Genomic DNA, 26,915 nt, shown 5'->3' with positions numbered 1-26,915 from the left:
TTCTCTTGTCTGCCACCCTAATTTGCTTTTGTTCTTACTCACACTTGAATCATGATGAATGTCTTTTGTACTGCTACTATGGGCGCTTTCTTGCTGCTTGAGTGACTGCTTAGCAAACTTTAAGCTCCTTAGTATTTAGGCTATAAAACTTAAGAAATGACTTCAAGTAAAACAATACTACTTAGTACTATAGTAAGTACTGCACTTGTTCCATCAAGGGCTCCAATTGTGATATTAAGTACATGAAATAAACAGGAGTCCTAAGTCATTATCCTTACTACTAGGTGTCTTGGTCCTTGACTTACTTTTGACTTTATATCTCTTGACAGCCTTAAAGCACAGACTTATTTAAATTTAGAGCCAAATTTTTAAACAAAATTGTCCTTAGCACTACTGATCTGCTTGACTTGACTTAGCTTTATACCAAGCACTGCCACAGTCTAGTGCTCACTGAGTAGCTGGAGGCCCGAGTGTGTACTTTTCTAGTTATTAATGAGAAGCTGCAAAGTCTAATTCATCAGAAGACCCTACTTGTTTTAAGTCAGGGCCTACTTAGACAAATTTTGCTTAACTGTACTTGAAATTTTTGTCAAGTCACACAAAGTTCCTTTAAGTTGTGGTAAGTAATTTTATGATTTTCCTGATGCTCACTTGCTCATGAACAGTTCCTGAAATATTTATCTTCAATGGTCTTAGCCAAGTGATTACCAGAGTCTAGGTTTGAAACCTGCTGAATAATAATTTTTTTTCTATTAACTTTGACAATGGTCTCCTTGCATCGTTAATTTGCATTTTATTTTATATGTGCTCAAGTTGAGCACAAATACACTTACCTGAAAGTCGAGGCACTCCGATACTGGATCATCAAAAAAAGCCCTCCTCTAGCGAGTCCCACAATAAAAATCCTTCTCTTTCTCATGTACCATGTTATGAGGCATGCGTGTGATTACGACTGCCCCAGCCTATTGGTAATCACGGCATTACCCATTTGATCCCTTTTCTGTTTTGGAACTGCATAGCAGAAATATGAATGCGAGCATAGCGAGAAACAGTTCTGACGGATACCAACAAGTGAGATCCAATAAGGTTCTGACCACGTCTGAGATGCACGCAAAATTTCAAATACTCGGATGAACTGTTCGTGTCACCCAGCTCGGCATAGCTCTTGTATGGAAACATATCGAAGAATTGGAAGTGTCCTGCCGTTGCACCACGGTATGAATGTACAAATGTCCACAAATAATAAAACGAAGAAAGCGGATAGACTGAAGAAGCCACGGTCAACAGATATCCAGTTAACGAGAGAAAAGCCTCACGTGACGCTCTGTTCAGCCTGGTTTACCCTTCTTGTACGTTCCGTACGGTCCCACTGTGCCTGGCGCACCACCCAGTATTTTCTTTTGTGGTTGTGGAGGCTGAGGAGGATGTTTGCTTGATCCAGAACGCGGTCCGAGCAGGCGCGAGTTGTCTACTGCATAATCTGTAATATTCCATTTTGTATCAGCCTCGATCTCATGTACCTCCATCCTCAGCATTCTCCGCAATATAGAGTTCTCTCGTTCCAACCGTGCGAGCTCACAGTCCCTTTCAAGAGACCAATCTTTCTTTTCTTCGAAATCAAACTCCTCCGTATTGCCTTGCTTTGCCCCGGGCGAAGGATTATCAGCAACTTCGACATCCTCGCCATTCAGTACGCGCATGAGATAGCGAAGCGTGTTTGATATTCGCCCGAGGGCCGCGGATTGGGTAGTGCTAGCCGACAGTGCACGGAGAAGGTCTTCTGACTCCCTGGCGATGAGCTTGGATTCGTACTCGCGAATGAGAGTGAGTTCATGTTCTTGGACGTCACGCTGCAGATTAATTACCGCGGGTAACGCATGTACGTAGGGCGGCGGATCGAGGCGAGGGAGGAAAGAGGTCATATTTTTGTCGGTTACCAATGAGCTACCCATGAATATATACACGTACAGCTCTTGTGCGGAATGCACTCATTACGCTTTCGAGTGTCTGCTCGTACTCCCGAATAAGCGCACCAAGTTGTTTGTTGTCATGCTGCAGCGTCTGATTCTCGGCCGCAAGAGAGGCATTCATACGTTCTAGTTCCGCGTCATACACATCTGGGTTCAAGGAAAGAGTTAGTCGAGCAAAAATATATCAGCAGTGAATAAGACAAACCTTGAACCTTGTCGAGGTTGAACCTGCAACATGATCAGTTCCAATCTACAAATACCGCTAAACGTTCACGTTCCCACCTGCGAAGGACAAACCCCGTTTGTGTATGTGTCGCTTGAGTCTATGGCTCTATATCAATCGAGGGTCTCTGGCTTTACTAAAGGAGCAAAACCTTTATAGCACCAACTGAGGCATGGAGCGAAAACGATATAGAGCGGTTCTGCGTAAGCTGCTCTGAGAGTTCTTGGATACTGTTGAGCAAACGAATAAGATCATTCTCGCTGTTTCCGTCGACGATCGTCATGTCATGAAGGCGAAGGAGAAGTGGGGGGTCGTATGGCACCACGAGGGGTCACAAATTAGTTCCTTGTGAATAAGATTCTATACCAAGATCATTTCGTCTAAATACAGCACTCTATTTTGCACTAATTGCTTAGCTACTCTACATATACTGAGATCATATTTGAAGCAAATCTGTTGGAGATTAGACCTGCCGACGTCGGACATTGAATTTGATGAGGCAGGCACCGGGAAGTGAAGCCTACCGGAATGCTGAGCGGCTGCGCTGTTCGCTTCACCACTCGTCCGCTGCACAATGAGCTGATCGGCGCTGACGATGTTGATATTATGTAATAAACTTGAATCGAGATTAAATTCCCCAGTTGTATATATTACTAAGAACGTTACTTACTTAACGGCGGGACTCGAAACAACTCTCACAATACTATTGCCTCCGTGCCGCGCTGGATTTCGGCTTGTACGTTGGTGCCTTCGCAAACAAGCCTCGGACTCAGACTCTTTGACTGTGCTGTGTGGTATGTGCATGTGCATGTGAGCAGCCGTCAATTTACTATCTAATAAACAATTTTCATAGGATCCGATTTCTGAACTCTGATGCTGTCCGGTTCCGGTAGCACAAGCCGCCTTGATTGCCACGCACCGCTTGGTCGCAATAGCATCCTTTGTAGGTACAGTCAACCTTTCGCAGCAGGGCGTACCGTACATATCCGAGTCAGACACTGCCCGCACCTTGGGAGCTCGGTCTCTATTTCTAATGCAAAATCATGCAGCTGTATGTAAACTCTCCTCGGCTGCATCCTGGACTCTTCAGATGAGGTCTAGAAATTCTTCAAAAAATATTTTCAGATCACCTGCCGTTGATGCGCTTCCCAAAGCAGGGGGGAATAGTTCACGATCCGCACCTGTGACATGGCGCTGCACTGCACTTCTTACTGCGGTAAAAATCCTAGTGAGTCATTTTCATCTGGTCTAATGCTATTAGGCCCAGTCCTCGACTTCGTACTAACTCAAATCACAATCTCAGATTCCGACTTGGGCACCTACAAACAGAGCCTTCTTGAAACTTTTTTCTCCAAAGAGCATTGGCCCACTTGCAGCTGGGATCTCATCACCGTCACACACATATCCCCATGTCTATTAGTACGCGATAAACACGCGCACTCCTGCTTTGAGGGTGCAATATATTCGGTCTACATTGATGGAGAACACAAAAACATGTCAGCCAGCGCCATGATCATTTCTAAACTTGTGTTTAAAAGTCAGCCATATCAGGTCAGGGTTTTGTCGCATTCATCAAAACACTCATACGATATCTTCTGTCTTAGGCTGTATGAAACAATTAATAAGGAGTCATTCACAGACGTCCCTCAAATGAGGGAAATGCAGCGGATGATAACACCGGGTTCCGGCAACATTGAATTCTGGGCTTTGCCACACGGCTTATGTCCCTGCACGCCTTGGACGGCAAGGCAATAGTTCCACGGTAGCTCCGCCAGTGAAGCATCAAGACTTCTACTTCTCACGACTTCCCATGCCGAACAGTCTCATGGCATGAATCATAGAATCCTTTAAGTACGAAAGCTTTTTGTTCACCCAAGTCTCATCACCTTCACAAACAAGTGTCCGTCTTTGGATAAGGCGATTAATCAGCAGTGATCTGTTATCTATTATATTTGTCAAAATCCGGTCCCTTGGCGCCTCAGGAGCCACACTTGCGTCTTCCCTCCCATACCCACTACTATGCATCACGCATTGCTAGTCGACGAGATTCTGCTGAGCATACTTTCCGTGGTGCGAGAAGCAGATGCATCATACAGCCAGCTCAACGCTCTCGCTCGGACATGTCACTTCCTATCACATTTGGCATTGGACTTTTTATGGTCGGATTTGCCGGACCTAAGGCCCTTACTCCAATTCATGAAACCAAGGATACCCAAGGTGCGCCAACAATCGAGCAACAGACACCGTGATAACTGACCCAATCCTTCAAGGACCCGCGCACATCAGTACCATGCATATCCTTCTTACGAGCTGCGTCTCGTGTCCGTAAATTATCATGTCCTGCTCTGGCATGTTCGGATACCAATTCCCAAATCGCCCTTACAGAACAACTGAGATTATTAAACATGATGCGCATTACGACCCCGTTGTTTCCCAATCTTCGTCGACTGTCGTGGACTGACACTGATCAATCACGCTATGTGTATATCGGACTATTCCTAAGTCCTACTCTGGAGTCGTTCGAGCTGGATTTCTTTTTCCACAAACCTCCCGACTTTCCTTTCCTAGCCTTACTGCCCGAACTCTGTCCCAACCTCCACAGCATGTCAATAAGCAAGCATTCTGTCATATCTTTATCAGAAGACGAGGGTCCCTCCGCCGTTCAGACAATTTGTCAGCTACCTCGTCTCACTTCCTTAAAATGCAAGTCATCGACCATCAGCGAAGCAGATCTTCTACACATATCTCAACTCAAGTCACTCACGACTTTAAGCTTGGGCATCCCTTCGTGGGTGTCAAGTGACTACGAAAGCTTAGGGCCTCGTAGTTCCAGGACAGGCAAGGACTGTGCTGATCGTTCGTGGTTTTGCAATTTGCGCAATCTGCATCTTCGCGCATATAGTTTGCCAATTATCACATCCTTTGTAGAACCTGGATGCAGGCCCCTGCAGTCAGTTGTCTTCGATATCTCTGAAGCACCAACTACCGCATCCTTGACAGAGTGTTTTAGCACACTTTATTCTAGTCAATGCGACAAAGAATGCTGCGCAATCCGTTCCATTGAAGTGCACGACAGACTTCTAAATGCTACACTTGGATTCTCCCAGCTTCTTCCCGACTCAAAGATCATCACAGTGGATGTATTCAAACCACTTTTCGCTTTCACCAAACTACGAGTTTTTGATCTGGGCGTGTGCCTGTCATTTTCTCTGGGTGACTCGGATCTTACAGCAATGGCAAGCTCCTGGCCAGAACTTGAGGTCTTTTGTCTCAATGAAGGGCGTAGTTGGCATCCGTCCGCTTCTGAGCCTAGATCATCAATCACTATCCGCGGTCTCCAATCGCTGTGCGCTCTGTGCCCGAGGCTCTATCGAATTGCGATAGTCTTAGATGCCCTGCCACCCTGTCCCATAATGTCCCTATCCACACAGCAGGATGCAACTCTGGCTCGCAATTTGGCAGTGACTTGTCTGAGCTTAGGAGATTCGAGGTTGGCCAATCCACAAGATGTCGCATGTGCCTTGTCCAATATCTTTCCCCGACTGAAGAAAATCATTGCGTGGCAGCATCCTTTAGATACAATGGCTAAAGGACGGTATTATCGCAAGCTATGGGAGGAAGTAAACGATATCTTGACATTACAGCGGTAGTCGAGTGATGTATAATGGACCATTAATATAACTGTACACAAGAAATACGTATATGAAGTTTTTTTTAAGTTACTCGTGTTACCGGTACAGGTGATGCGTCGGTTATCTGGATTCCAATCATGACTATCAAATATTGAGTTGTTTTTGATGAATCCAGTCGTGACTGAAAAAAAGCCAAAGCAGTTCTCGATCTGTTGTCGCCAACGGATCACCAAGAAATTTAGCCGTGCATTGCTTGCGTCTGCTGACGCCATATCTTTCACGTTGTGGATCGCAAAAAGGGCGCCATGAATCATTAGCAACTGAGTATCGAGCTTTCAACCAATCATGGCCCAGCAATGGTTCTGCCTCTGCCTTCGGTGTTTGCTGTTGAGTCATGTCAGGAAAAGATGTTTGCACTCCAAACTCAGGTCCGACCTCAAGGCTGCTCGGGCCTTCGGGTTGTGGATGCGATTGAACGACTCCTTGTTGTTGGATCGTCTGGTTACTTTCTTGCATTACGGAACCTCCTTGGCGCTCGTTAGACGTTGCCGAGCTGGATGGAACAGGGGTTGAACCACTAGACCGAGGGACAGGAGGTGCATAGAGATCATCACTGTCATCCTTCATGTGGATGTCGTCATGTCCAACGGAGGTTCCTGGAGGACTATTTGGACGAGTTCCCGGTTCCTGTCTATTTCCACAAGGATCCTTCACCATCGAATCATGGTGGACGTCTTTCTCTTCTCTAACAGACAGTGAGGTGAATGGAGAGTGAACCCTTTCGGAGAATAAAGTGACAGAGCGAGAGAGAGGCGTATCTTCTTTTTGTGCCATAGATTCTTTTATGTGTGAAGGATTTACACACTTGACATATTCAAGCTGCTCCATGTTTGGTAGATACCCGGACGAGACGAGTTTCTTTCCATCTGGAGCACGGGCGTACTTGAAAGGCACAGCAGGCTTATCTGGATAAAGCTCTGTTGTACGGGGATAGTCACCATCTGCTCTAGGACCATCAAGGTGCTGTTCTTTGAGCACACGTTTCACTTGGAGGCTTTTAACTGTAGTCGTCAGAAGTTTATTGTTATCTGGAAAAACACAAGCAATCAGAGCGCGAAACCGCGGAGCGTAGTTCTTCATCACCTATGATTCCCATTTGACCACCCTGCTGTTGTTGGTGCTGGCTGCCGCGGTTGTTGTGTTGTGTGCTTTTGGTATGGAGTATATGTGCGGTCGCCTCAATGCTAGGTCCTGCTGGCCCACCGCTGCGAGTTACAACATCCGGATCGATTTTCCTCTCGTCCTTCGGAAGTGCAAGCCCCAACGATGATTGCGCCTGAACGGTGGGCAGTGGCTGTTGGTTGTCGTCCGGTTTCGGTCTCAGCAATTGAACTGCAGTCTTGCTGCCAATTTCAGCCGCTTGATTCCTCTTACGACAACGTTTGCATATCCAGCTGTCAAGGCCATTCTGGCGATTGCCTTCGTTTGTAGAATTGACGAGCTTCATGAGTTCATCGCTTTCGACGGGAGGGATGTGACATCCTAAGGACACAAAACGATGGATATGTTTCCTATTAGAGGCGACTAATCGCTTACTATGATGCCAGTATTTGCTGCAGCTTCTGCACCGTAAAAGAAAGTTAACGGGTGAGCTGCTGGACTGTGAACAGCGATGACAAGACATGCTTGTACTATGAACTTGAGTCCAAGCTTTTATGTTAAAGAAGTCGTTTTGCCACACACTAACTGTAATTATTGCTATATTCGGAGCCCTCGCCTGCTACTTCACATTCCTCATCCACAAAATACAAGTGACTTCAGCAACTTGAGCGACTTCAACGAAACTGAACTCCTCATCAAATTTTTTCAACGCTGACGTGAATGTGGCCATGCAGAATGCTCAAATATCTGCTGTGACTTATGCGGGGCCCAGGCTCGACAAATACTAGTACCGATGGAGCAGCTAACGAATGGGAAAGAAGGTGGATCAAAACTCCACAAGGCGCGCAAGACATGGGCATGTCAAGGGTTCTAGACGCGATGCTAAGGAATGCCCGCGAAACTGGGGGCGAAAGCTCCAAGCGTTTAGTTATACGCCTATGCTATTTTCGCATGCATATCCGGAGATCCACGAGCAAGTCAGCTTCGCCAGGACCTGATTTATGTATCTACTTGAGTTAAACTTCGACCCCAATATCTGACATGTATACTAATGCGATATCCCCCTTTGTAGGTACAGCTAACAGCTGGATCTTATCGACCATTAGACCCGATCCTACGCTGACTTGTGACAACACGCGTTACAACTGCCGACTTTCAGCGACGTAGTGGATCGAAGAGCTTTGTACGTTTTGTTGGTAGACACTGGCTTTTGGCGCTATAGTGATTTCCACAAGGTCAATCGGCGAGACGGCGCCTGTATCATTAGCAGTATGCGGGACGAAGAATACATGCCCGCCGACAGCAATCATGTTTGACAACCTTGCATACCGCTCATACTCTGAAACGGTGCTGGGTACGGATTTCTCTTCTAGGCCAGCATTATCACTCAAGTTGGATTACGCAGACATATGCTTCAGCTGTAATGTGGGATGTTATTCGTCGTTACTCAGGAATGTCTGAAAACACTATTGAAAATATGGAAAGGCTTGCAGACTCTTTCAACGCCATAATTCTCTACGATGGTCTCCGCGCCTTCGATAAGCTGAAAGTCTACTTCGAATAGACGAAGGTGAGTGTGCGGGCTTTTGTCCTCACAATGCCTTGTATTAATCAACGCTCCAGCGAGACGACGAGTACATAGCCAAGAAACTTGACGACAAGTAGTGGATACACCTGAAGTTTCTCACAGCAAGACTGTCACGTTCTGGAATCACACTGCCATGAACTAGACTCGTCGTCACCTAACTTTCATTTCATCGCATTACACGTTAGGCATCTCCCATATTTTACATATGAGCGTCGCATCCGAGGTATTCGTGACAGGTTTGATCGGGTAGCAGGAGGTAATATTGCCGGGATTTTGAAAACACAGGGGACCCTGTCCATCAACCATTGTCTATGATGTCTGCCATGTCTATGTCAATCGCTTAGTATCTCGCACCTCTGGAGTTGTTAGAATAATGCAAGCTGAGATCTCAAGCAAGCAATACTAACTAGCACAACCCCAAGATCACAAACAGGCAGTAGGTAGTCCTTTATGACTGAGCGTCAATCGTTTACCACTTATACATGGTTTTTTTAGAGATGGAGATGGTACATTGTCCTCGACATAGACTCACTCATTGGTCATGCTACGACGTCGGCAAAGACCCCTTTCAATGCCATGCGCACTGCGTTATTTCAGTGAAGTGGTTGTTCATTTCCACACAATACAACTACATATAAGTGGACCAAGAGGTATTCCTTGAAACCGGGCAGCCACTATCGAGGTTGGGCGCCAAAGGCACGATTGCTAGCAGTAAGCTCAGCGCCCAATTTGTATCCCATAGTCTAGACAAATTCAGTCAGGATAATGACCGTCATATTAAGCAACTCACCTTATCCCAGTCTAGCTTCTGTCGCGTCAGGGGCAAGGCGCGCCTCAAACCTTTGAACGCCTTCTCTCCCATCTCATGATATGCATCATTCAGAGATGCCTGGCATCGCGATTCTTCAGCCTCGATCAATGCAAATATTTTAGATGCTGATGATGCAGGAGATAGTGACGACACAGCAGCTGGTATTGATATTGAGGAGTCATTCGATGTACTGAGTTGGACCTATACCAAACGTCAGACCAATGAGTTTTTGCCCTGCGGTGCCTTACATTGCCCTGTTCGTAGTAGTGAACATTCACGAGAACCCTTCCTTGTATGGTCCTACCCCCAAGGTCTATTTCATAGTGCGAGCGCCATCTACCAGCCCTGCAGAGATGATTTAGTTCGACATATGCTATGTGCGAGAATGAACAAACCAGTAATTTGATGGGTTGTATTTATTGGAGACGATCTGAACTGCAAATTGGGTGTTCGACATAGCCAGCACAGTAACAACTCCATCGTGGTAGTGTGAGCTCAAGTACGACAACGCAGCAGTTTCCAACGCGGCACTGATCTCTGATAAGTTCAATGCGCGTCAACGTATGACAGATAATCCACTGACCGCTGAGGCTCAGCCTCTGAAGGCTCCTCCGACTGAGGATCTGTGGCTTCCTACTAACGCCATCGGTGACCGCCGCTCGTAACCAAAAGTGAGGACTCACTAGAGTCAAGTGGTTGAAAACAAAAGAAGTTTTAGATCGTGGGTCTAGGTAACGCTCTTCGTCGGTGCCGGGTACACGCGCAAATTCGCTGACTATTGTCTAGAGCAAGACCCATTGAATAACATTATCTCGGCGTGTTGAGCTAGTGACTGACTTGATGGTGTTCACCTGGCACTTCGACCGTTGTGAACTGTGCGATGTTATATTCCCGAAGGGCAGGAAGAATGCCTTCCTCTAATCCCGCGTCATCATCTACGATGACGCGAACATCTACATGGAAATGTACCAGAAAGTCAGCGTTACATGGAAAGTACAAGGTACTAAGTGCTGGGCACCATTTAAGACGTCATTAATCTCTCCTGGAGGCGATTGAAGGATGAAGGAAGCGGCCACTTTGATACGATCTTCAGAACTCATCACGATGATCAACTCTTCTGACGCGTCGGCCTTCAATTGTACGTCGAACTTGAAACTGCGGCATTCGATATCAGAGAGCGATCGGCAACTGCCGACAAGAAATGCATAATCCGGCAAGTATTTGTGTTCTATGCTGGCGAAAGGTAAAACTACAGCTATGGAAGGGTTATACAATGCAGATGTTAATTCTGATGTATTTGTATATTTTGTAATGCTTGAAGATACGATGTGCTTTAAGGTCAGATGACAATGAGTGCCGTAAAATCATAGTTTGGCCTTGAACTGATCCTCAGTGACACCCTTGCCCATGGCTGCTGTGGACGATACACCACCGGTGACAGTCTTTATGAGATTATCGGCGTAATCGGCGCCACTCCACTATTCGAGCATTAGCTTCAGGACGCGCGCATGAAGTCGTAATGGCAAACCTTTTGATGCGTCAAGACATCGCAGCCAATCTCCCGTTCCTTGCTCTGGACAATCTCCACGTACGCTTTCATACCTTCCTTTGCATATGAACGGGCGAAAAGGTCGCTTATATACGCATTAGAGTGCAAGCCGCCGAGCTGACAGGTAAGATCCAGTCAGTTCAATCCTCAGTTGATAATTTGTTAGGTACTGACCGTGATGAATTGCCAGACGAAGCCGAGTTTACCTAGCTCCCAGACGAAACCTTTCATATCCTGACTATTCAAGCCTGCAGCCTCCCAGTTGAATGAAGGGCTGAGGTTGTACGCTAGCCAGTGACCTGGGCGCGCAGCATGGACCCCGTGAGCGAACTCCTGGGCTTGAGCCAAGATCGGTTTCTTTGTTTCCATCCAAAGGGCATCGGCGTATGGTGCGTATTCGATAGATCGTTTAATTGCGCACTGGGTGCCACCTTGGTAGCGATAGAACCCTTCCCGGGTCCGAGGTGTATCCCAGTTCCAGTAGGGTACAGACTTGAGACCAAATTCTCTTTGAGCAATGGCTACTGCTTGAGGGAACGACGAGTGTGTAACACGGGATATGAATCGATCAACTGTAGCTTGTGATGCACCTTGTGCGGTCAGGGCATTAGCCAAGGTCTCGGAGAACAACTGCAATTTTGCAGACGCAGTCCAAGCATCCTCAACCGCCTGCAATTCATCACCAGACTTGCCGGCATTCTCAGCATCGGTCATGACATTCACAAGAGGGGGAAGATCCGGGTTTGTGGAGCCAAAAATAAAGGGGTGGTCACGCTCATCAATGTTTGAGGTAATCAGGGTAGCGGCTTCTGAATCAGTCCGTGCAATGACCAAGTTCTCCACACCCATGATGTCGTATTGAAGTCGAATGGCAACGAGGCGGTTGATGTGCTCAGATATCGGCACGAGAACCTTGCCCGCCATGTGTCCACATTTCTTTGTCCCAGGCGCCTGGTCCTCGATATGTATACCAGCTGCACCTTTTTCGACGAACATCTTTGTAAGTTTCATGATTGCAGTGAGTCCGCCATGTCCAGTATCAGCATCGGCAACGATTGGACGAAGATAGTCGGTGGAAGGTGTCGCCGCAAGCTCTGCTTCGGACATATTCGAGCGAGCCTCGCGTTGCTTACGGTCATGGAAGAGCTGTGCCATGAATAAGTGCTCAACCTTGTTAGGAACCGTATTCGAGGGGTAATCTGGATGCAAGTTAAGGAAACTACCTCATCGCAGAAGGAAAGTGTGTACCTGCAAGATCGGGGCCGGGTTCGTTGGTAGACGAAGCCGTGCTGGAGGATTGCCAACCAGAAACATAAACCGTCTCGAGGTACTTGGCCATCTGGGTAACCTGTACGGGGTCTAAGCTATACGCTTTCCATCAATCCCGTCATACATAAGTATCGTGCGGAGGTCACTTACGCTCCATATGTGTGCGATGGTGTGCCATTCTTGGCGTGCTCGGAGAGCAGGGCGAAGAGCTTCTTTCCTTGGATCTCGGAAGGATACTTGATTGGGATGCTACCCCGCTTCGCGACGACCTGAGCAGCGGTATAGGGCCGCTTCACTCTGGCGAAACGTGGGCTCTTCATGATTGACATTGCTCAATACCATACCTCACTTTTTTCAGTTTAGGGGCTCACCTGAAACCATTGTTCGACCTCAGCGACCTCGGCCTGGAAAGCGGCGCGTTCAATGTTTGCCATAATAGTATGAGAGAATGATTGCAGGGATAGGATTTGAAAAAATGTAGAGGGTCTATTAAGTGGTCAGTAAGCTCCGAGCGAGTCCGAGTCATTAGCAAGGCACGCCTGAGACATGTGATTGATGGTAGATCACAACTCTAATACTACGGTGCTATGGGAGCAAGAGGAAAGCTCGTGATTACGCTGTATGGCCGGGAATACGGAGCGGCTTTATACGGACTTTCAGCGAGCGGCCCCGTAGTATGTAGCAGGGTATTCGGCCGACATGATGAAGTCTTGTAACCTGTTACGTCTGAATCACTTCGAAGTACGAGCACTATTGACACATACAGTTTAACTTGCTACAGTTCCATGCAATGTACTAAAGGTGCTCGAGTGGGAGATATGTTATATAGTGTATGTTTCACGACAGCGGATCTCCGCACGTCACTGACCGGACGAGTGCGAGTTCGTGCCACCACGAAGCCGTCGTAACCAGGGGCAGGCACGCACCCCGCTATAAGGCGCGCCCCGTGACAATAAAGAGCATATGCACAATCACCGTCTGTCACCATCATAGACCAGGCCAGCTAAACCGTAGCGTATGGTAAAGGCGACAACACTACCCGCAATCTGTAAGGAAGTGCTAGCTTCAGTAAATTGGCGAACGAATATATGCTAAACCTGCAAACCTGAGTACATATAAGTACCTGAACAAGCTTCTTCTCATTCATAGGACCCAGACGCAAGAGAAGGAAATTGAGGATAGTTAAATTGGTGGCTTCAAGGACAACTCCGTTTGTTGGGTTTATGGTCAGCTCTGTGAGACCGAGGGTAGCAAGTATACGAAGGGTAAGAGACGCGAGCTTCGTAGGAGGCCGTTTGTCGTCAAAGACGATTTTTGAGGGATGCAGTAAATTGGTATCAGGGACGAATCTAAAATGATACCATAAGTTGGTCAGTGACGGATTGTATCAAAGACTATGGTAGAACCTTGGAACGCGATGCCGAGGACAGGGCACGATACCAAAGAGTTGTGGGCATGAGAGCAAAAAGTTGAAAATCTGAGGAATAAAGAAGAGGAGTAGGGTCTTGGAGAAGTGGGCCTGTATTCCGACCACGGAGAATGCCATTCCAGTGACATAACAGAGCGTGTCTCCAGGAAACGCACGCGCAGGATACCTATGGATAATTAGAAATAGCAATTCGAGGACTTTGGATCATCAAACCCACCAATTATGATACATAAATCCAAGACATACACCCACGAGAGGAAGCATAAAGTACAGACTGAAGAGATGTCTGTCAACAAGTTCGCTACTTCCATAGGCCATTCCAGCATGCCAAGCGCCACCAACTTCGACTTCTATTTGGTTGCCGAGAAGGTGCATAGGTATACGGAAGTCAAATGGCCAGGGCATGTACAAAAGATCGTTGATAATAACCGAAATTGCAATGATCAAGGCTTGGCTGACTTCGGAGCCATTGATCCCAGCGAGAATATTGATGCTGTTAGTGGTGAATGTCGAAAGGAGTGACATGTAAAGATAATACAGGGGACCTGAAGGTGTGTTAAGGCATCACAACCGATGATACAATGAAAATTACAAGCCTAGGTTAACAAGAAGACCAAGGAATGGCCGAAGAGGAATGGGTACTACCACATGGGTATTCCCTCCTTCCGCATAGTAGACCATCAAGAGTGGTATGGCAGCAATAAGCGGGATAGGCAGTTTATGCCTCCATCGGATATCGAACACATCATCGAGGAACCCCAACAGAGTTGCCATCAAGAGCGATAGCAATGATGACAGATATATGGATAGCTTTACTGCGCGTTATACGAAAATTGTTTTCAACACTGGGGAGGTACTTGCCTCATGATGTAGAGACGCAGCGCCCAGCAAGCCTTCGATCTTGCTTCCTCCGCCCGAAAGGTTCGCAATAGAAGTGGAGAATGGAAAAGGAATAAACAAGATTAATAGCAGGATATATATTGATGCGCAGACGAGGCCTTGACTCTCTGGTCTTGAGATGCAGGTCAGCTTTCGACCTCGTGCTCATTTAACGACACGAACATAGGATCAGAGTAGACCTTCAAAAGATCCTTCCCTTTCAAGTTGGCTTTCACGAATGTTGGTCCAAGTGCAGGAACCAAGTAAAGTGCGGCAACAAATGCGAATATGGAGAACCCAACAGATGCCCATAGGGCTGGCAATGGAGGAACAGGGTCTAGTAGAGGACGAACAACGAACCATGAAGCAACTGGTATTAGGGATATGAGCAAGATGCTAGGAAGTGGCCTGGGGGATAGCGGAGGCGCCATTGCTTGTTTGCCGAAGTTCCAGTATGATATTAATGTTGAAGCTCTCCACCGCTGGGACTGACGCGACGTGTCAGGAGCAAGTTTGAAGCACGTGAAATGGCTGTTCTTCTGTTTATGGCCACGACCTCAACTAGCTCAGAGAAATTATCTACGAAAAATTCATGGTGCCGCAGTGACTGGGTCTTAAACCGTGAAGGATGTTGCATAAAGACTGCAGAAGGCAAAGGAAGAGGTGTCTATGGTGAGCAATCTCATCTGGATCATGGAATAAAAGTTAATGGCAATTTGCAGCATCTCGCATTATACCATCCCAGACCGTGATCGAAGTTAGCCCTGTACTTCTTTTCACTAGAACTGAGTATGATAATTATGGAAGACATACGATCCTGGATCATTATGCATTCAAATGGCGAGATGGACGAATGGCTCTCGCCCTTGGGCTTGGTGAGATTTGTTTCATCATCATTATTTACTCAATGCAGATGCGGTGGCACTGCCTAGGCTCCCTTTTCAATCATTCCAGCAATCCAAACGTGTCATACACGATTGATCCCGCTCATGACTGTATCAAGTACACGACTACAAGGACAATCAACCCCGAGGAAGAGTTGTGTATCTTCTACGGCCATAATCTCTGGTTTGATCCCGTGGGCGCCACAGAAAATTTGGAACCTCAAGTCTGTCTCGACCAAAGTGATCAGTCTGAACTTCTTCATATCATGGCTATCGATAGTGAAGTGGATGAGGTCGACATTCAACCATGGAACACTGGCGACCTGAAGGATATCGTGGAAGCCGAAGCTCTTCCGTTCCTTTGGAAGAAGCTTCAAATAGATGAGGAAGAGGAGTCAATAGAAGAAGTTAGGACAAGTACGTTCAGCCCATCTTGAAATCTGAGAGCGTGACTCACCACACCGTTCAGTGCAAGCCTGGGCGGTTGACATCCCGGACTCGAAACACATAGCGACAATGTTAAAGTGAGACTATTCGCTCCAATATCGCCAACCAACACTCAGAGTCACTAGATGGCTGAAACAGTCAGGTCTCGAGAGCGATGCTCTATCACACCTCAAACGCATCAGGAAAAGAGACAGTATCTCTACGCTCCTACTCAGCGTCTCGTCCTCTGTTCCTTTACTTCCTACGAACGTTGATATTGGAGATCCCTATCAGATATCTGTCCCCTGCAATCCCGCTTTAACACAAACGTCACTTATCTTAAAAAATACGTTGTGGCCTACTGTATACGCGCCACGGCGCAAATGGGAACCCGAGAAATGGTCTACTGCTAAAGTTCAATGGGCTCGTGATGCCATCAGTCACGTTTTGCGAAATTCCGCTCAGATAACTGACGAGGTTGGTTAATTAGAAGTCTGTAATGAGAAGGCATACTCATGATCTCTCAGCTTCCGGTTGTTGCATACGTGCCCAAGCCCTTCGAAGATAAAGCTCTGCTGTCTCGGTCATTTACAGCCAATGACACACGTATATCCACTGGGCATCCTTTACGCCATGCCGCGATGAACATCATTCGAAACATAGCTGATTGGCGTGCAAAAACGACCCCCGCCGATCTTCTTGCCGACCCCGTGAAGCCCGCTACTTCCCCTTCCAATACCAGCCTCGAAAACTCAGACACATCGTGCAATGGTGCAAATTACCTGTTGACTGGGCTTACGCTCTTCATAACCCACGAACCATGCATCATGTGCAGCATGGCACTGCTGCATTCGCGCGTCAAAGAGGTTTTCTATATTGTCCCCATGCCACGGACTGGAGGGTGTGGTGGATCTGCATGTTTGCCTGCACTCAAGGGTGTTAACCACCGCTACAGCATCGCGCAGTGGAGACAAAGAGAAGGCAGCGCAGCCCCAGCACATCTTGACGAGCAAGTAGATGCATAACGATCAGATAGAACAGTCATATCTCCTTGACACACTTCAGCATCACATGGATGCTACTCATCATCCAAGGACTTCTTCTAGCTTCTTCTATTGAAATAGTTTACAATACATACATACCACTCGGTAGACAACGATAAATGGGGCATAAGAAAAGCGACGATAACACTCAAGTGACAAAAGTCGAGAATATACATTCCGTCGCGCTCTCTCATTCTTCGTCGCCTGTCCTGACAATCTCAAACTTCTATTTTATCTTCGTCCCCTTGACAAATTGCAACTAGAGTCGTGTAAACGAGCGCAGCTGCAGCGCAGGTGGCTGCCACATTTTGTCATGAATGAGTCCCAAAAGGTCGGAATCGGGAAGTGTACGCAGATAACCATTATCGTCCAATTTCTGTGGGTACAAAGATTAGCATCGAATTTATACCAGGCGCTATTCCCTCCTTACATCCTTCTGTGCTTGTCTTATGACAGCAAATGCAACTTGGGCACTGATATCCCTTATGCGCGCAAGACGAGGATATACGAGGTCGGCCGCCTTCTCTTCCTCAATTAAGGAGTTGGCAAGCGCGATAGCTGCCTGTTCGACCATGGCATCTGATACGTGGCGAGTTCGGGATAGAATAGAACCGAGGCCGATACCAGGGAAGATGTACATGTTGTTTCCTTGGCCAGGCTCGTACGTGACACCATTATAGGAGACAGGCTTGTACGGGCTGCCTGACGCAAAGATGACCCGTCCATCGGACCTTTATAGACAAATATCATTGGTATCGACTATGCTGCGGGGGTTTTGTCAACTTACCATTCGATGGCGTCCTGATAGTCCAGTTCACATAGCGCGACGGGGTTCGACAAGGGGAACAAGATGGGACGGGGGTTCAGTGCACACATCGCTCTGACGACTTTCTCAGTGAATGCATTCTAAAACGATGTGAGGTTATGCAAAACACAACTATTACTGGAAGGCGTACTCTCATGGTGCTTAGGCCGAGCAAGGCAGTGGGCTTCACGTAGTTGATAATGTCAACGAGGTCAGTGAGCGCAGGGCCATCGTAATCGGTGCGCGCGAAGACTGTAATTTGCAGTCAAGCTCAGAGAAAACAACACAGACGTATCCTCGTACACTTCTTATGCTCTTGGAGACCTTTGCGGTCGGCAGTAATAAGACCTTTCGAATCAATAGTCTAACAGGCTCATTGAGTGACAAATTCAAATGCCCTTCGAATATGGCTTGGCTCACGTAGATTCGAGACTTTGCCTCTTCGGGACTCAGACCAGACAAGGTAAAGAAGGATAACAACTGCTTCGCAACGCCGATACCTGCGGAACCGGCTCCAAGGAATAGGATTTTGTGATCTGATGGCGGGAGCCCGGAAGCGGCAGAAGACAAACGGGCGGCATTTGTGAAACCTGACAAGATCACGGATCCAGTGCCTTGAATCTGCACAGTGGTCAGTGCAAAAACAGGTGAGACTTGGAAGATAATCGACTGACATCATCGTTGAAAACACGATACTGATGGCGGTACCGTTCGAGGTATTTGAACGCGTTGTCTGTTGAGAAGTCTTCGAATTGCACTAGGAGGGTGGGGAAAACTTCTTTCATGGCCTTCATGAACTCGTCCATGAATTCGTCCATCTTATACATGTGAGTGTATGGACGTGCACATGGTAGCAGGAGACTTACCTCTGGGCCAGACGGGCGTGGGCGGCGAACGCCGATGTAGAGAGGATCATCGAGATAGCGTTGTGTATTGGTACCCAAATCCAGGCAAATCGGAACCTGGCCAGGGTCAATTGGGTGCAGTGAATATCAAGAGCATGAACGCACAGTAGATGATGGTTTGATGCCGGCTCCAGCAATGTAGAGGTCCCTGCGTAGTTATGTTCATGGAAGGATCCTCTAGAAAGCGTAAATACCCACAATTTCCCCAGACTGATGGGCAGACCATTTGCCCCAAGATCGCCCAAGCCGAGAATACGAGAACCTAATGGTTTGATGAGGGAGGCACATAACATGGAGCGTCGATCTAGCCTACCATCGGTAACGACGGCTATGCGACCATCGTTGAAACTTGGCCAGGTGGCCAAAACGTCGCGAATGCGACCTTTGTCCTCAATGGAGACATAAAGACCCTCGGGTCGCCTCCATATATGGGAGTAGTTAACACAAGCTTCTCCAACCTTTGAAGAGCGCTTCTTAAGTGTGGTCACACGACCTGGTGAAAAGCCTTACAGTCGGTGTATACAAGATAGGAATCATTTCCTGAGGATTTGAGACACCTCAGTCCCGGTTTTACACGAGACAATGAGGGGGCTTACTTGCATGTTCTCGAGCAAAATATTATAGAATAAATCAGAGTCACGACCCTTGAGGCCATTTAGATAGATGTATTTTTCAAGACCAAGCTGTTTGGAACGCATTTGGTTGAGAGAGCGCTGACGGTGATCGGTTGTGGCAAAATGGGGAGGAAAACGAGTTGGCGACATGGTATGAAAATTGGATGCAATGGAACGTGCTGGGCGGTTGTATGCAGAAGCTAGTTTAGCTTTATAAGAAGAGTAAGTGGCACGATAAAGCATTCAGATTGAGACAGTCCTCGGCACAAGGTGGTACGAGAGGAGGGAGTTCACGAAACTTTGAGTCCGGACTCCCCACGGCTTCAGCCTGAGAATCTATAAAAAGGCCATTAAACAGGGTTTGTAACCTTCGGCAAAAATTTTACATCAGGTCAGTCTAAAACGATGAATTAATGTAATTGGACCACGGGGGAAGCACCAGAGCGTTCTGCTAGCGCGTTGGCATGAAAATCGACTCATGGAGAAGTGGAACGATGAATGTGTCCTGTTCCCGATTTGGAAAAATGCGACAAGAGTCGGGAAGGACGGAAAATTACGGAACGGGTTGTCGCGTCAATAGGATCAATGGCATGGGTAACATAACACGTCTAGACTCTCTAACACGACTGTAGGTACACTAAATGCGCTGCTGAAGCCAAAGATAGTCAGTCGTGCAATATATCATTCAAGGGCAGGAAAACGGACCAAGAAGATATATCATCATGGCGGGCGCTCCGTACCTCACCAGAATTCGCGGCGTTTCTGCTTGATAGCAACAAACGTAGCCTTCTTCTCTCCCCACTGCTCCCTCACAGTCTCATGCTCTGCCTCCATCTTTCTTCCAAACTCCTTCCGTTGGGGCCTCGGAAGGGCAGCAACTTTGGATACAAAGTTTGGCGTGCACTTGAATAGTCTTGCAAGTTTTGCACGGCTGTATTTTTCTGGATTAGACAGTCTCAACTTTCGTAGCTGCTCAATGTCTTTATCAGACATTCGTGATGGTGCAGCATTATAAGCCGACGGCCGCAATAACGGTGGCATGGGTGCATGTTTATTGGGCGTTGTTGGAGACTTGAGCAATGGAGAAGCAGGAGCTAAAGTTGTTGAATAAGGTGAAGGTGCTGTCGGGGGAGGTCGGTGAATGAAGGTCAAGTTCTCGTCCTTGAGTGTTTTGACAACAACATTTGGATCATTCAGCAATGGATCTGAAAAGCGCGCTGGAGGTTTTTCTGCAATGCGAGTGGCATAACCGCGGGTGAACCAAGGAGATAATCGTGGCTTGAGCATCTGAGTTGTCCGCAGAAGTGTTCAGCCTGCCAGTGACTTGCCAGTCAGTAAAACATTGGTGCTTACATAATCTTCCCATCCCTATAACGGACGCGTCGTCTGCTCCAAAAGTCCATTCAAGTTATGCAGGCAACAAGGTCAATACGACTACCTCACAAGCTGTCAGCATGTCGCCTAATTCATAACCATCACATCCTTCGTTCATCAGATCCTGCTGGCCGGACCACTTCGTTTGGCTTCAGGACAGTTCCAGAGGAGTCGAAGGAATCGCTTGTGAAGGGTGTTTTCGACTCTGTCGCGTCAAAATATGACTTGATGAACGATGCAAGCTCCCTCGGCGTACACAGGCTGTGGAAAGACTCCTTTGTAGATACTCTCAAACCAGGTCGCAAAGGTCCCCTTCGGTGTATAGATGTTGCAGGAGGAACAGGCGATATTGCTCTCCGTATCTTGGATCATGCGAGGGAGAACTATGCGGATAGAGAGACGACCGTGGACATCGTGGACATCAACGCGCAGATGCTGAAGGAGGGATTCTTGAGGTTCAAAAAGACAATGTACCACAATAGTGAGCCTACCGTGCCTGTCATATACTCTACATCATGACATACGTGTCAGCACCTCAGGTTTCATTCCACGAGGCAAATGCACAAGAGCTAGCCTGCTTTTCAGTTTAAGAACGATTCATATGACCTGTACACGATTGCGTTTGGTATCCGCAACTGCACGTCTATCCCCGCCGTGTTAAGCGAGGCTTACCGGGTTCTCAAGCCTGGCGCTACCTTCGCGTGTCTTGAATTCAGCAAGGTTAATAACCCGCTCCTGGGCACGTAAGTGATTTTTGTTTCATTACTATCGCAATTTAATTTAGTCTGTAGACTGTACGACCAATACTCATTCACAGTCATCCCACTGCTTGGAACCATTCTAGCTGGCGACCGTGATTCATACCAGTATCTGGTAGAGTCTATACGCAAATTCCCGAGCCAGCCCGAGTTTGCGCAGATGATCAGAGATGCAGGGTTCTCCACAGGAGGTGATTTTGATGGTGGTGCATGGACAGATCTCTGGGGAGGCATTGCCTCGATACACACAGGAGTGAAGATTTAGCAGTAGCATAATTATTTTCATTCTCGTATTACGATTATGATACCCACTGTCTTGTCTGTCTCGCTTTTTGATTTGCGTGGCGAGTTGTTGCAAACAATAAGCACGCGAGGTAGCGCCACCAGTGTGACAGCCGCGCCAGCGTGTGTACTCACAAAGTCACGACAGCTGCCCTTCACAAACGGTCATCATGTCATCTTCAACAACAACCACGCCGGCTAATGTCTCTCATCCAATGCCACCTGCGACTGCAGATCTTGCAACAACATGGGCTTTCCTTGAGGAGGGGGTGGACCACATCATGACCAAGCTCCAGACGGGTGTCTCATACTCCAAGTACATGAGCCTCTACACTGTGGCTTACAATTATTGCACGTCCTCGCGCATGCATAATACCACTACAGATACCGTTGGACAGGGAAGTCGAAGTAAGTCTCATTGTCAGTAATGATTTTGCTGTGGTGATAAGGCCGCAGTCTGACTCCTCAACAGCAGGGGCTAATCTGATGGGCTCGGATCTGTACAACAATCTCATTCGGTATTTTATCACCCATCTCAAGCTCCTCAAGGATGTACGTCGACTCCTTTTCCCTGATTTCATGCGCGATCAAACATCATTCTTATCCGTCCTACAGCAATCCGATTCCCTCCAAGATGAAGCTCTCCTACGATACTACGCCAGTGAATGGGACAGATATACGACCGGCGCTAACTACATCAATCGATTATTTACATATCTCAATCGCCACTGGGTGAAGCGAGAAAGGGATGAAGGTCGGAAAGGAGTATATCCTGTATATACCGTGCGTCGCCCCTTTTCTTCACACCGTCACACTGATCCTCATACACGCATTACGTCTCACAGCTTGCACTCGTGCAGTGGAAATCAAATTTCTTCCTCCACGTGCAAAGCAAGCACACAAAGCTCGCTGGTGCCATCCTCCGATTGATCGAGCGCCAAAGAAATGGCGAGACGATCGATCAAGGTCTGGTGAAAAAAGTGGTCGACTCATTCGTTTCACTTGGTCTCGACGAGTCAGATATCAACAAGGCGTCGCTCGACGTCTACAGGGAGCATCTGGAGACACCGTTCCTTGACGCAACGGAGAAATATTACGAGCAGGAATCTGAGGCATTCCTCGCAGAGAGCAGTGTATCTGACTACCTGAAAAAAGCCGAAGAGCGTTTGAAGGAGGAAGAGGATCGTGTCGACCGATACCTAAACACTGACACACGGAAGCAGCTTGTCAGCAAATGCGAGCATGTGTTGATTCGTCAACACTCTGATCTTATGTGGGAAAGCTTCCAAAGCTTGCTCGATTTTGACAAAGACGAAGACTTGCAGAGGATGTACGCATTGTTATCGCGCATACCCGAAGGCCTGGAGCCTTTGAGAAAGAAATTTGAGGAACATGTGAAGAAGGCCGGTCTGGCTGCTGTTGCAAAACTCTTGGGCGAAGGATCAGATGGTGCAGATTCGTTGGATCCCAAGGCATACGTCGATGCACTGCTTGAGGTCCATCGCAAGAACTCGGACACCGTTACGAGGAGCTTTAGGGGAGAAGCTGGCTTTGTCGCGTCGCTCGATAAGGCATGCAGAGAGTTTGTCAATCGCAATTCTGCAACAGGTTCGTCGACGACAAAGTCGCCAGAATTGCTCGCCAAGCACGCGGATATGCTGCTTCGCAAAAACAACAAGATGGCTGAGGAGGAGGACCTTGAAGGTGCTTTGAACCGCGTGGTAAGCACCTTACTCTATGACCTCCATTGATGTCTCATTCGTGTGCGTAGATGGTACTTTTCAAGTACATCGAGGACAAGGACGTCTTCCAGACGTTCTACGCTACGAAACTGTCCAAGCGCCTAATTCACGGCGTATCTGCATCGGACGAGAGCGAAGCGAGCATGATCTCCAAGTTGAAGGAGGCTTGTGGCTTCGAGTACACCAACAAGTTACAAAGAATGTTCACCGGTATGTTCCATGCCCTACACCACCTGCGGCCGCTCATCTATTTCCCATAGACATGAGCCTCAGTAAAGACCTAACTGATCAGTTCAAGGAGCGAATGGCAAATCACGAGGACATGGACATCAACTTTTCCATCATGGTCCTTGGCACGAACTTCTGGCCACTCAGCGCACCAAACAACGACTTTATCATTCCTCCCGAAATTCTTCCTACGTACGACCGCTTCTCCAAGTACTACCAAACAAAGCACTCTGGCCGCAAACTAACCTGGTTGTGGAATTACTCAAAGAACGAGCTGAGGACGAACTACCTCAATCAGAAGTACATCTTGATGACCAGTTCTTATCAAATGTCCGTTCTTCTACAGTACAACAAACACGACACGTTATCACTGGAGGAGTTGATTACTGCCACGGCTATCAGCAAGGACATTTTGTCTCAGGTACTCACGCTTTTGGTGAAGGCCAAAGTTCTTATCAACGAAGAGACCGATCAATATGATTTGAACCCCAGTATGGCTGACCTCGTTTTGCATTACGTGTGGGGCTAATACACTCTGGTTAGACTTCAAGTCTAAGAAGATCCGTGTCAACTTGAATCAGCCAATCAAGGCTGAGGTGAAAGCCGAGTCCTCGGAGGTTCTCAAAACTGTTGATGAGGACCGTAAATATGTGATCCAGGCCACTATTGTTCGGATCATGAAGGCGCGCAAGACGATGAAGAACCAGCCTTTAATTCAGGAGGTGATTTCTCAGATTTCACAACGATTCGCCCCCAAGATTCCCGATATCAAGAAGGTAAGATCCCTTGTTCCTTCGCTAGAACCTCGTCTGATCTATGGTCTTAGGCAATTGATACACTATTGGAGAAGGAATATATTGAGCGTGTCGACGGTACGAGAGACACATTTGCATATGTGGCATGATTCTAGTCTTTATCGTGGCAACTCCTTGTATCATACATTCCTTCTTGTAACCTAATATCATGCATTGCCGTCAGAAGATCAAGCACATGTTCTCTTCCTTTTACTTCCTCTTTTATATCCTCTCGGGAGCGAAAGGGCACAGTCTACAATCTGTGACTGATCTAGTTGTGTCGGAGTAGCATCAGTGGCGGTTGAGTGGGGCCGTGAGGCGTGTGTGATTACAAGGCAGTGGTGAGTTGATGCACAGGACGGTGGAATAGCACCATAGCCCCGAGTGATCTCCTTGTTGACCCCTGCCCCCTGCCTCACCGACCTATCCGGGTCCTCGTTCTTGTGCCGCTGAGCAGAAATCGCATATTCCCACGTATCGCCGTCATGACTTTGCGGGACGCGCTCCTAGCAGGCCTCAACAGTTTACCTGGAACTCGTGAATTCCATCTTCATGTCTTGGTCTCATCACCTAGAAAGCACGGGAATCTTTTCCCGTTTGCAAATCCACGACCGAGGTCATACTTGCAAGATATTTTGATTCTGCTTTCCGAGCAAACAACACCAGACTCTCCCTCCGTGTTGGTCTCTGCCATCGAAGCATGTGTGTATAACATCCCAGCGACGTCGTGTGCGATATTGTATGTTTCGAAAGTCGACTCTACCGGTCAAGCAACTGCACCGTCTCCCACTCCAGCTCTTGTTCGCGCACTCTTGCTGTTCTACGCAGACCCTGCCACGCGTCCCATCTCCGCTAACCATCTATGGATTCACGTCTTTGCAAGAGCACAGAATCAATATCTATTCCCAAACTCTTCAGAATACCCGAACAAACGCCCCCTAAGCGATATCAAGCTTTGTGCTTGGTGGAAACGCCAATTCAGCACCGTCGTAGGCGAGTTAGCGTCTCGCGTGGGGGATACGTGCCGCAGAAGACTATATTACATTCTACCCGGTCTCAGCGAGTTCGAAGCTTATCACTCGTTGGAGAGGGTATATCCATCGGCTGATTCAACGTCCAGTTGGATATACGGTCACCCTTATTCCCAGGACGAAATCCCCCTACCATGTCCTTGTCCTTCGGGAGGTGATTCGCCTCGTCATCTAGGGCAATGTATACCATCATTTGATGATGACCCTAAATCTCGATTTATCGATGAGATTGCGTACACGACAGATGCGGATGGGGTGAGGTCCCCAGAGCGAAAACGCCCCAGAGCGGATACGTTAAAGATGCACGAAGAAGACACATCGTCAGCCGACGCTTCAGAGAAGAAGGATGGTCGGAGTAAAAAAGAGGACCATACGCATAAAGAAGTCAAGAAGGTGTCTGTGGAAGAATTCTGGGAGCGGATGTCGTTCCGACAGGAATGTATTGCAGGGGCGGTCACTGGGTTTTTTGTCATTGCTGTCTCTGACACCACCACATCAGCTTCGACTCTTTCGACAAGTGAAGTGTCACCACTTGCACCCCAACCAGGACAGGTTTCATCACAGATGAACAAACGTGTGTTGACGTCACTATTGACCGCTCATGAATTTCCATCTGTGGAAAAGGCGGTGTGGTCGACTAAAGTGATTGAAGATACCATACGAGGGTTGTGCGATGGTCTCAAGTCGAATCCTATTCCACTTGTCATACCAGAAAGATCGGGGCGACAAACGCCTGAGCCGGATGGTGTTCGGGCCACTCTAGCACCTCCACAGACCCCCCCACCTCGTCTTGTCAATGGAAAGAGGCCGATCGTTGACATATCACCTAACCCATTTCCGGAGCCAGTTGCTTCTCTGGAAACATATCACTCGTACATATTTGGTTCGATTGCGGTCAAAAATCGCCCACCGCCGACGAAGGGACGCGGGGAAGCCACAAGCGCTGGTAACGGCACGCCTCCAATAATCACGGTGCTGACAGCGAGGAAGAAGCGGACGAAATGAGAAAGGGATGCGCGATGCAAGTTGATAAGCTACCGCGTTTACGTCGCTGGTTTTGACGTATGGATTTCACTGGCTTGTAGGAGAGTGTCGCGGGTACCCATTTATGGGGATGTTGCCTCGCACTATGCTTATGCTGATCGGATGTAGTTGGAGGTTGTTACGGGGCATTGAAGCTACATTGAATTTTGATCTGGTTCAAAGTGAGATGTACCCACGAGAGTTACGGTAGCCTGTGTCCCGGTTGGTAGGGAGAGTGTGTGTTGTCCGTGGGCCGCGACATCGGATAATGAAAGCCGAGTTGCAGTGTTCGTGGCTGCACAGGTGATAGATCTGTGCTACCATTCGACTTAATTAAAAAGCCTCTATCATGATCTCGCCATTGGAACGGTCTCAATTAAGCGAATAAGTTCGAAACTTCTTGTGGAAACTAACACCAACCTACATTTCATTTTTGGTTCATCTCAATTGAATTCATACTATTTCTCATTCGGTTCCGTTTCAACTACGACGACC

At 47.6% G+C, this 26,915-nt stretch overlaps 12 protein-coding genes across 12 annotated transcripts; 5 read left to right on the top strand and 7 right to left on the bottom strand.

The window, feature by feature from the left end:
* Positions 1-1,328: 1,328 nt before the first annotated feature.
* On the bottom strand, positions 1,329-2,476 carry EDB93DRAFT_1247512 (uncharacterized protein; the record flags this gene model as incomplete). The annotated part of the gene is made up of 5 exons (XM_041452598.1): positions 1,329-1,850; positions 1,969-2,117; positions 2,176-2,198; positions 2,253-2,293; positions 2,345-2,476. The coding sequence occupies 5 exons, from the start codon at positions 2,474-2,476 to the stop codon at positions 1,329-1,331; spliced, it is 867 nt and encodes a 288-aa protein (XP_041310629.1).
* A 1,533-nt stretch (positions 2,477-4,009) lies between these two features.
* EDB93DRAFT_58230 (uncharacterized protein) lies at positions 4,010-5,906 on the top strand. Its single transcript, XM_041456772.1, has 2 exons — positions 4,010-4,410; positions 4,464-5,906. Exons 1-2 carry the CDS (start codon positions 4,213-4,215, stop codon positions 5,841-5,843), a joined length of 1,578 nt encoding a protein of 525 aa, XP_041310628.1. The 5' UTR covers positions 4,010-4,212; the 3' UTR covers positions 5,844-5,906.
* Positions 5,907-5,969: 63 nt separating this feature from the next.
* Positions 5,970-7,332, bottom strand: EDB93DRAFT_1247510 (uncharacterized protein; the record flags this gene model as incomplete). The annotated part of the gene is made up of 2 exons (XM_041452597.1): positions 5,970-6,913; positions 6,969-7,332. 2 exons carry the CDS (start codon positions 7,330-7,332, stop codon positions 5,970-5,972), a joined length of 1,308 nt encoding a protein of 435 aa, XP_041310627.1.
* A 1,575-nt stretch (positions 7,333-8,907) lies between these two features.
* EDB93DRAFT_1128588 (F-actin-capping protein subunit alpha) lies at positions 8,908-10,554 on the bottom strand. The gene is made up of 9 exons (XM_041448843.1): positions 10,404-10,554; positions 10,223-10,338; positions 10,069-10,167; positions 9,969-10,018; positions 9,781-9,915; positions 9,634-9,730; positions 9,365-9,586; positions 9,107-9,317; positions 8,908-9,049 (listed from the first exon to the last, which is right to left on the bottom strand). The coding sequence occupies exons 1-8, from the start codon at positions 10,483-10,485 to the stop codon at positions 9,249-9,251; spliced, it is 870 nt and encodes a 289-aa protein (XP_041310626.1). The 5' UTR covers positions 10,486-10,554; the 3' UTR covers positions 8,908-9,049; positions 9,107-9,248.
* Positions 10,555-10,617: 63 nt separating this feature from the next.
* Positions 10,618-12,807, bottom strand: EDB93DRAFT_57447 (isocitrate lyase icl). The gene is made up of 6 exons (XM_041456751.1): positions 12,575-12,807; positions 12,354-12,517; positions 12,183-12,298; positions 11,109-12,133; positions 10,914-11,051; positions 10,618-10,863 (listed from the first exon to the last, which is right to left on the bottom strand). The coding sequence occupies exons 1-6, from the start codon at positions 12,635-12,637 to the stop codon at positions 10,750-10,752; spliced, it is 1,620 nt and encodes a 539-aa protein (XP_041310625.1). The 5' UTR covers positions 12,638-12,807; the 3' UTR covers positions 10,618-10,749.
* Positions 12,808-13,142: 335 nt separating this feature from the next.
* On the bottom strand, positions 13,143-15,216 carry EDB93DRAFT_56667 (glycosyl transferase family 4-domain-containing protein). The gene is made up of 7 exons (XM_041456737.1): positions 14,695-15,216; positions 14,494-14,644; positions 14,229-14,442; positions 13,850-14,177; positions 13,610-13,798; positions 13,309-13,552; positions 13,143-13,249 (listed from the first exon to the last, which is right to left on the bottom strand). Exons 1-7 carry the CDS (start codon positions 14,940-14,942, stop codon positions 13,175-13,177), a joined length of 1,449 nt encoding a protein of 482 aa, XP_041310624.1. The 5' UTR covers positions 14,943-15,216; the 3' UTR covers positions 13,143-13,174.
* Positions 15,057-16,846, top strand: EDB93DRAFT_1079925 (uncharacterized protein; the record flags this gene model as incomplete). Its single annotated transcript, XM_041445494.1, has 6 exons — positions 15,057-15,183; positions 15,234-15,386; positions 15,444-15,812; positions 15,865-15,919; positions 15,968-16,298; positions 16,349-16,846. The coding sequence occupies 6 exons, from the start codon at positions 15,057-15,059 to the stop codon at positions 16,844-16,846; spliced, it is 1,533 nt and encodes a 510-aa protein (XP_041310623.1).
* Positions 16,847-17,123: 277 nt separating this feature from the next.
* EDB93DRAFT_1239036 (uncharacterized protein) lies at positions 17,124-19,338 on the bottom strand (the record flags this gene model as incomplete). Its single annotated transcript, XM_041451587.1, has 13 exons — positions 17,124-17,240; positions 17,295-17,595; positions 17,652-17,770; positions 17,821-17,921; positions 17,973-18,033; positions 18,090-18,290; positions 18,344-18,487; positions 18,536-18,631; positions 18,680-18,722; positions 18,773-18,836; positions 18,888-19,032; positions 19,085-19,114; positions 19,171-19,338. The coding sequence occupies 13 exons, from the start codon at positions 19,336-19,338 to the stop codon at positions 17,124-17,126; spliced, it is 1,590 nt and encodes a 529-aa protein (XP_041310622.1).
* A 337-nt stretch (positions 19,339-19,675) lies between these two features.
* Positions 19,676-20,658, bottom strand: EDB93DRAFT_57840 (mitochondrial ribosomal protein subunit L20-domain-containing protein). The gene is made up of 3 exons (XM_041456766.1): positions 20,542-20,658; positions 19,894-20,475; positions 19,676-19,834 (listed from the first exon to the last, which is right to left on the bottom strand). The coding sequence occupies exon 2, from the start codon at positions 20,473-20,475 to the stop codon at positions 19,930-19,932; it is 546 nt and encodes a 181-aa protein (XP_041310621.1). The 5' UTR covers positions 20,542-20,658; the 3' UTR covers positions 19,676-19,834; positions 19,894-19,929.
* On the top strand, positions 20,569-21,726 carry EDB93DRAFT_1128564 (UbiE/COQ5 methyltransferase). Its single transcript, XM_041448842.1, has 4 exons — positions 20,569-21,043; positions 21,094-21,101; positions 21,136-21,305; positions 21,354-21,726. The coding sequence occupies exons 1-4, from the start codon at positions 20,599-20,601 to the stop codon at positions 21,583-21,585; spliced, it is 855 nt and encodes a 284-aa protein (XP_041310620.1). The 5' UTR covers positions 20,569-20,598; the 3' UTR covers positions 21,586-21,726.
* A 91-nt stretch (positions 21,727-21,817) lies between these two features.
* On the top strand, positions 21,818-24,476 carry EDB93DRAFT_1080093 (Cullin; the record flags this gene model as incomplete). Its single annotated transcript, XM_041445506.1, has 8 exons — positions 21,818-22,010; positions 22,075-22,154; positions 22,218-22,385; positions 22,448-23,323; positions 23,374-23,554; positions 23,605-24,063; positions 24,116-24,348; positions 24,399-24,476. 8 exons carry the CDS (start codon positions 21,818-21,820, stop codon positions 24,474-24,476), a joined length of 2,268 nt encoding a protein of 755 aa, XP_041310619.1.
* A 218-nt stretch (positions 24,477-24,694) lies between these two features.
* Positions 24,695-26,679, top strand: EDB93DRAFT_58008 (DUF1714 domain-containing protein). Its single transcript, XM_041456768.1, has one exon. It carries the CDS (start codon positions 24,852-24,854, stop codon positions 26,400-26,402), a length of 1,551 nt encoding a protein of 516 aa, XP_041310618.1. The 5' UTR covers positions 24,695-24,851; the 3' UTR covers positions 26,403-26,679.
* Positions 26,680-26,915: the final 236 nt, after the last annotated feature.

This window comes from Suillus bovinus (genome assembly GCF_016758785.1).
Source record: "Suillus bovinus strain UH-Sbo-P2 chromosome Unknown EDB93scaffold_10, whole genome shotgun sequence".
NCBI lineage: Eukaryota > Fungi > Basidiomycota > Agaricomycetes > Boletales > Suillaceae > Suillus > Suillus bovinus.
This window is presented reverse-complemented; position numbering and strand designations above follow the sequence as displayed.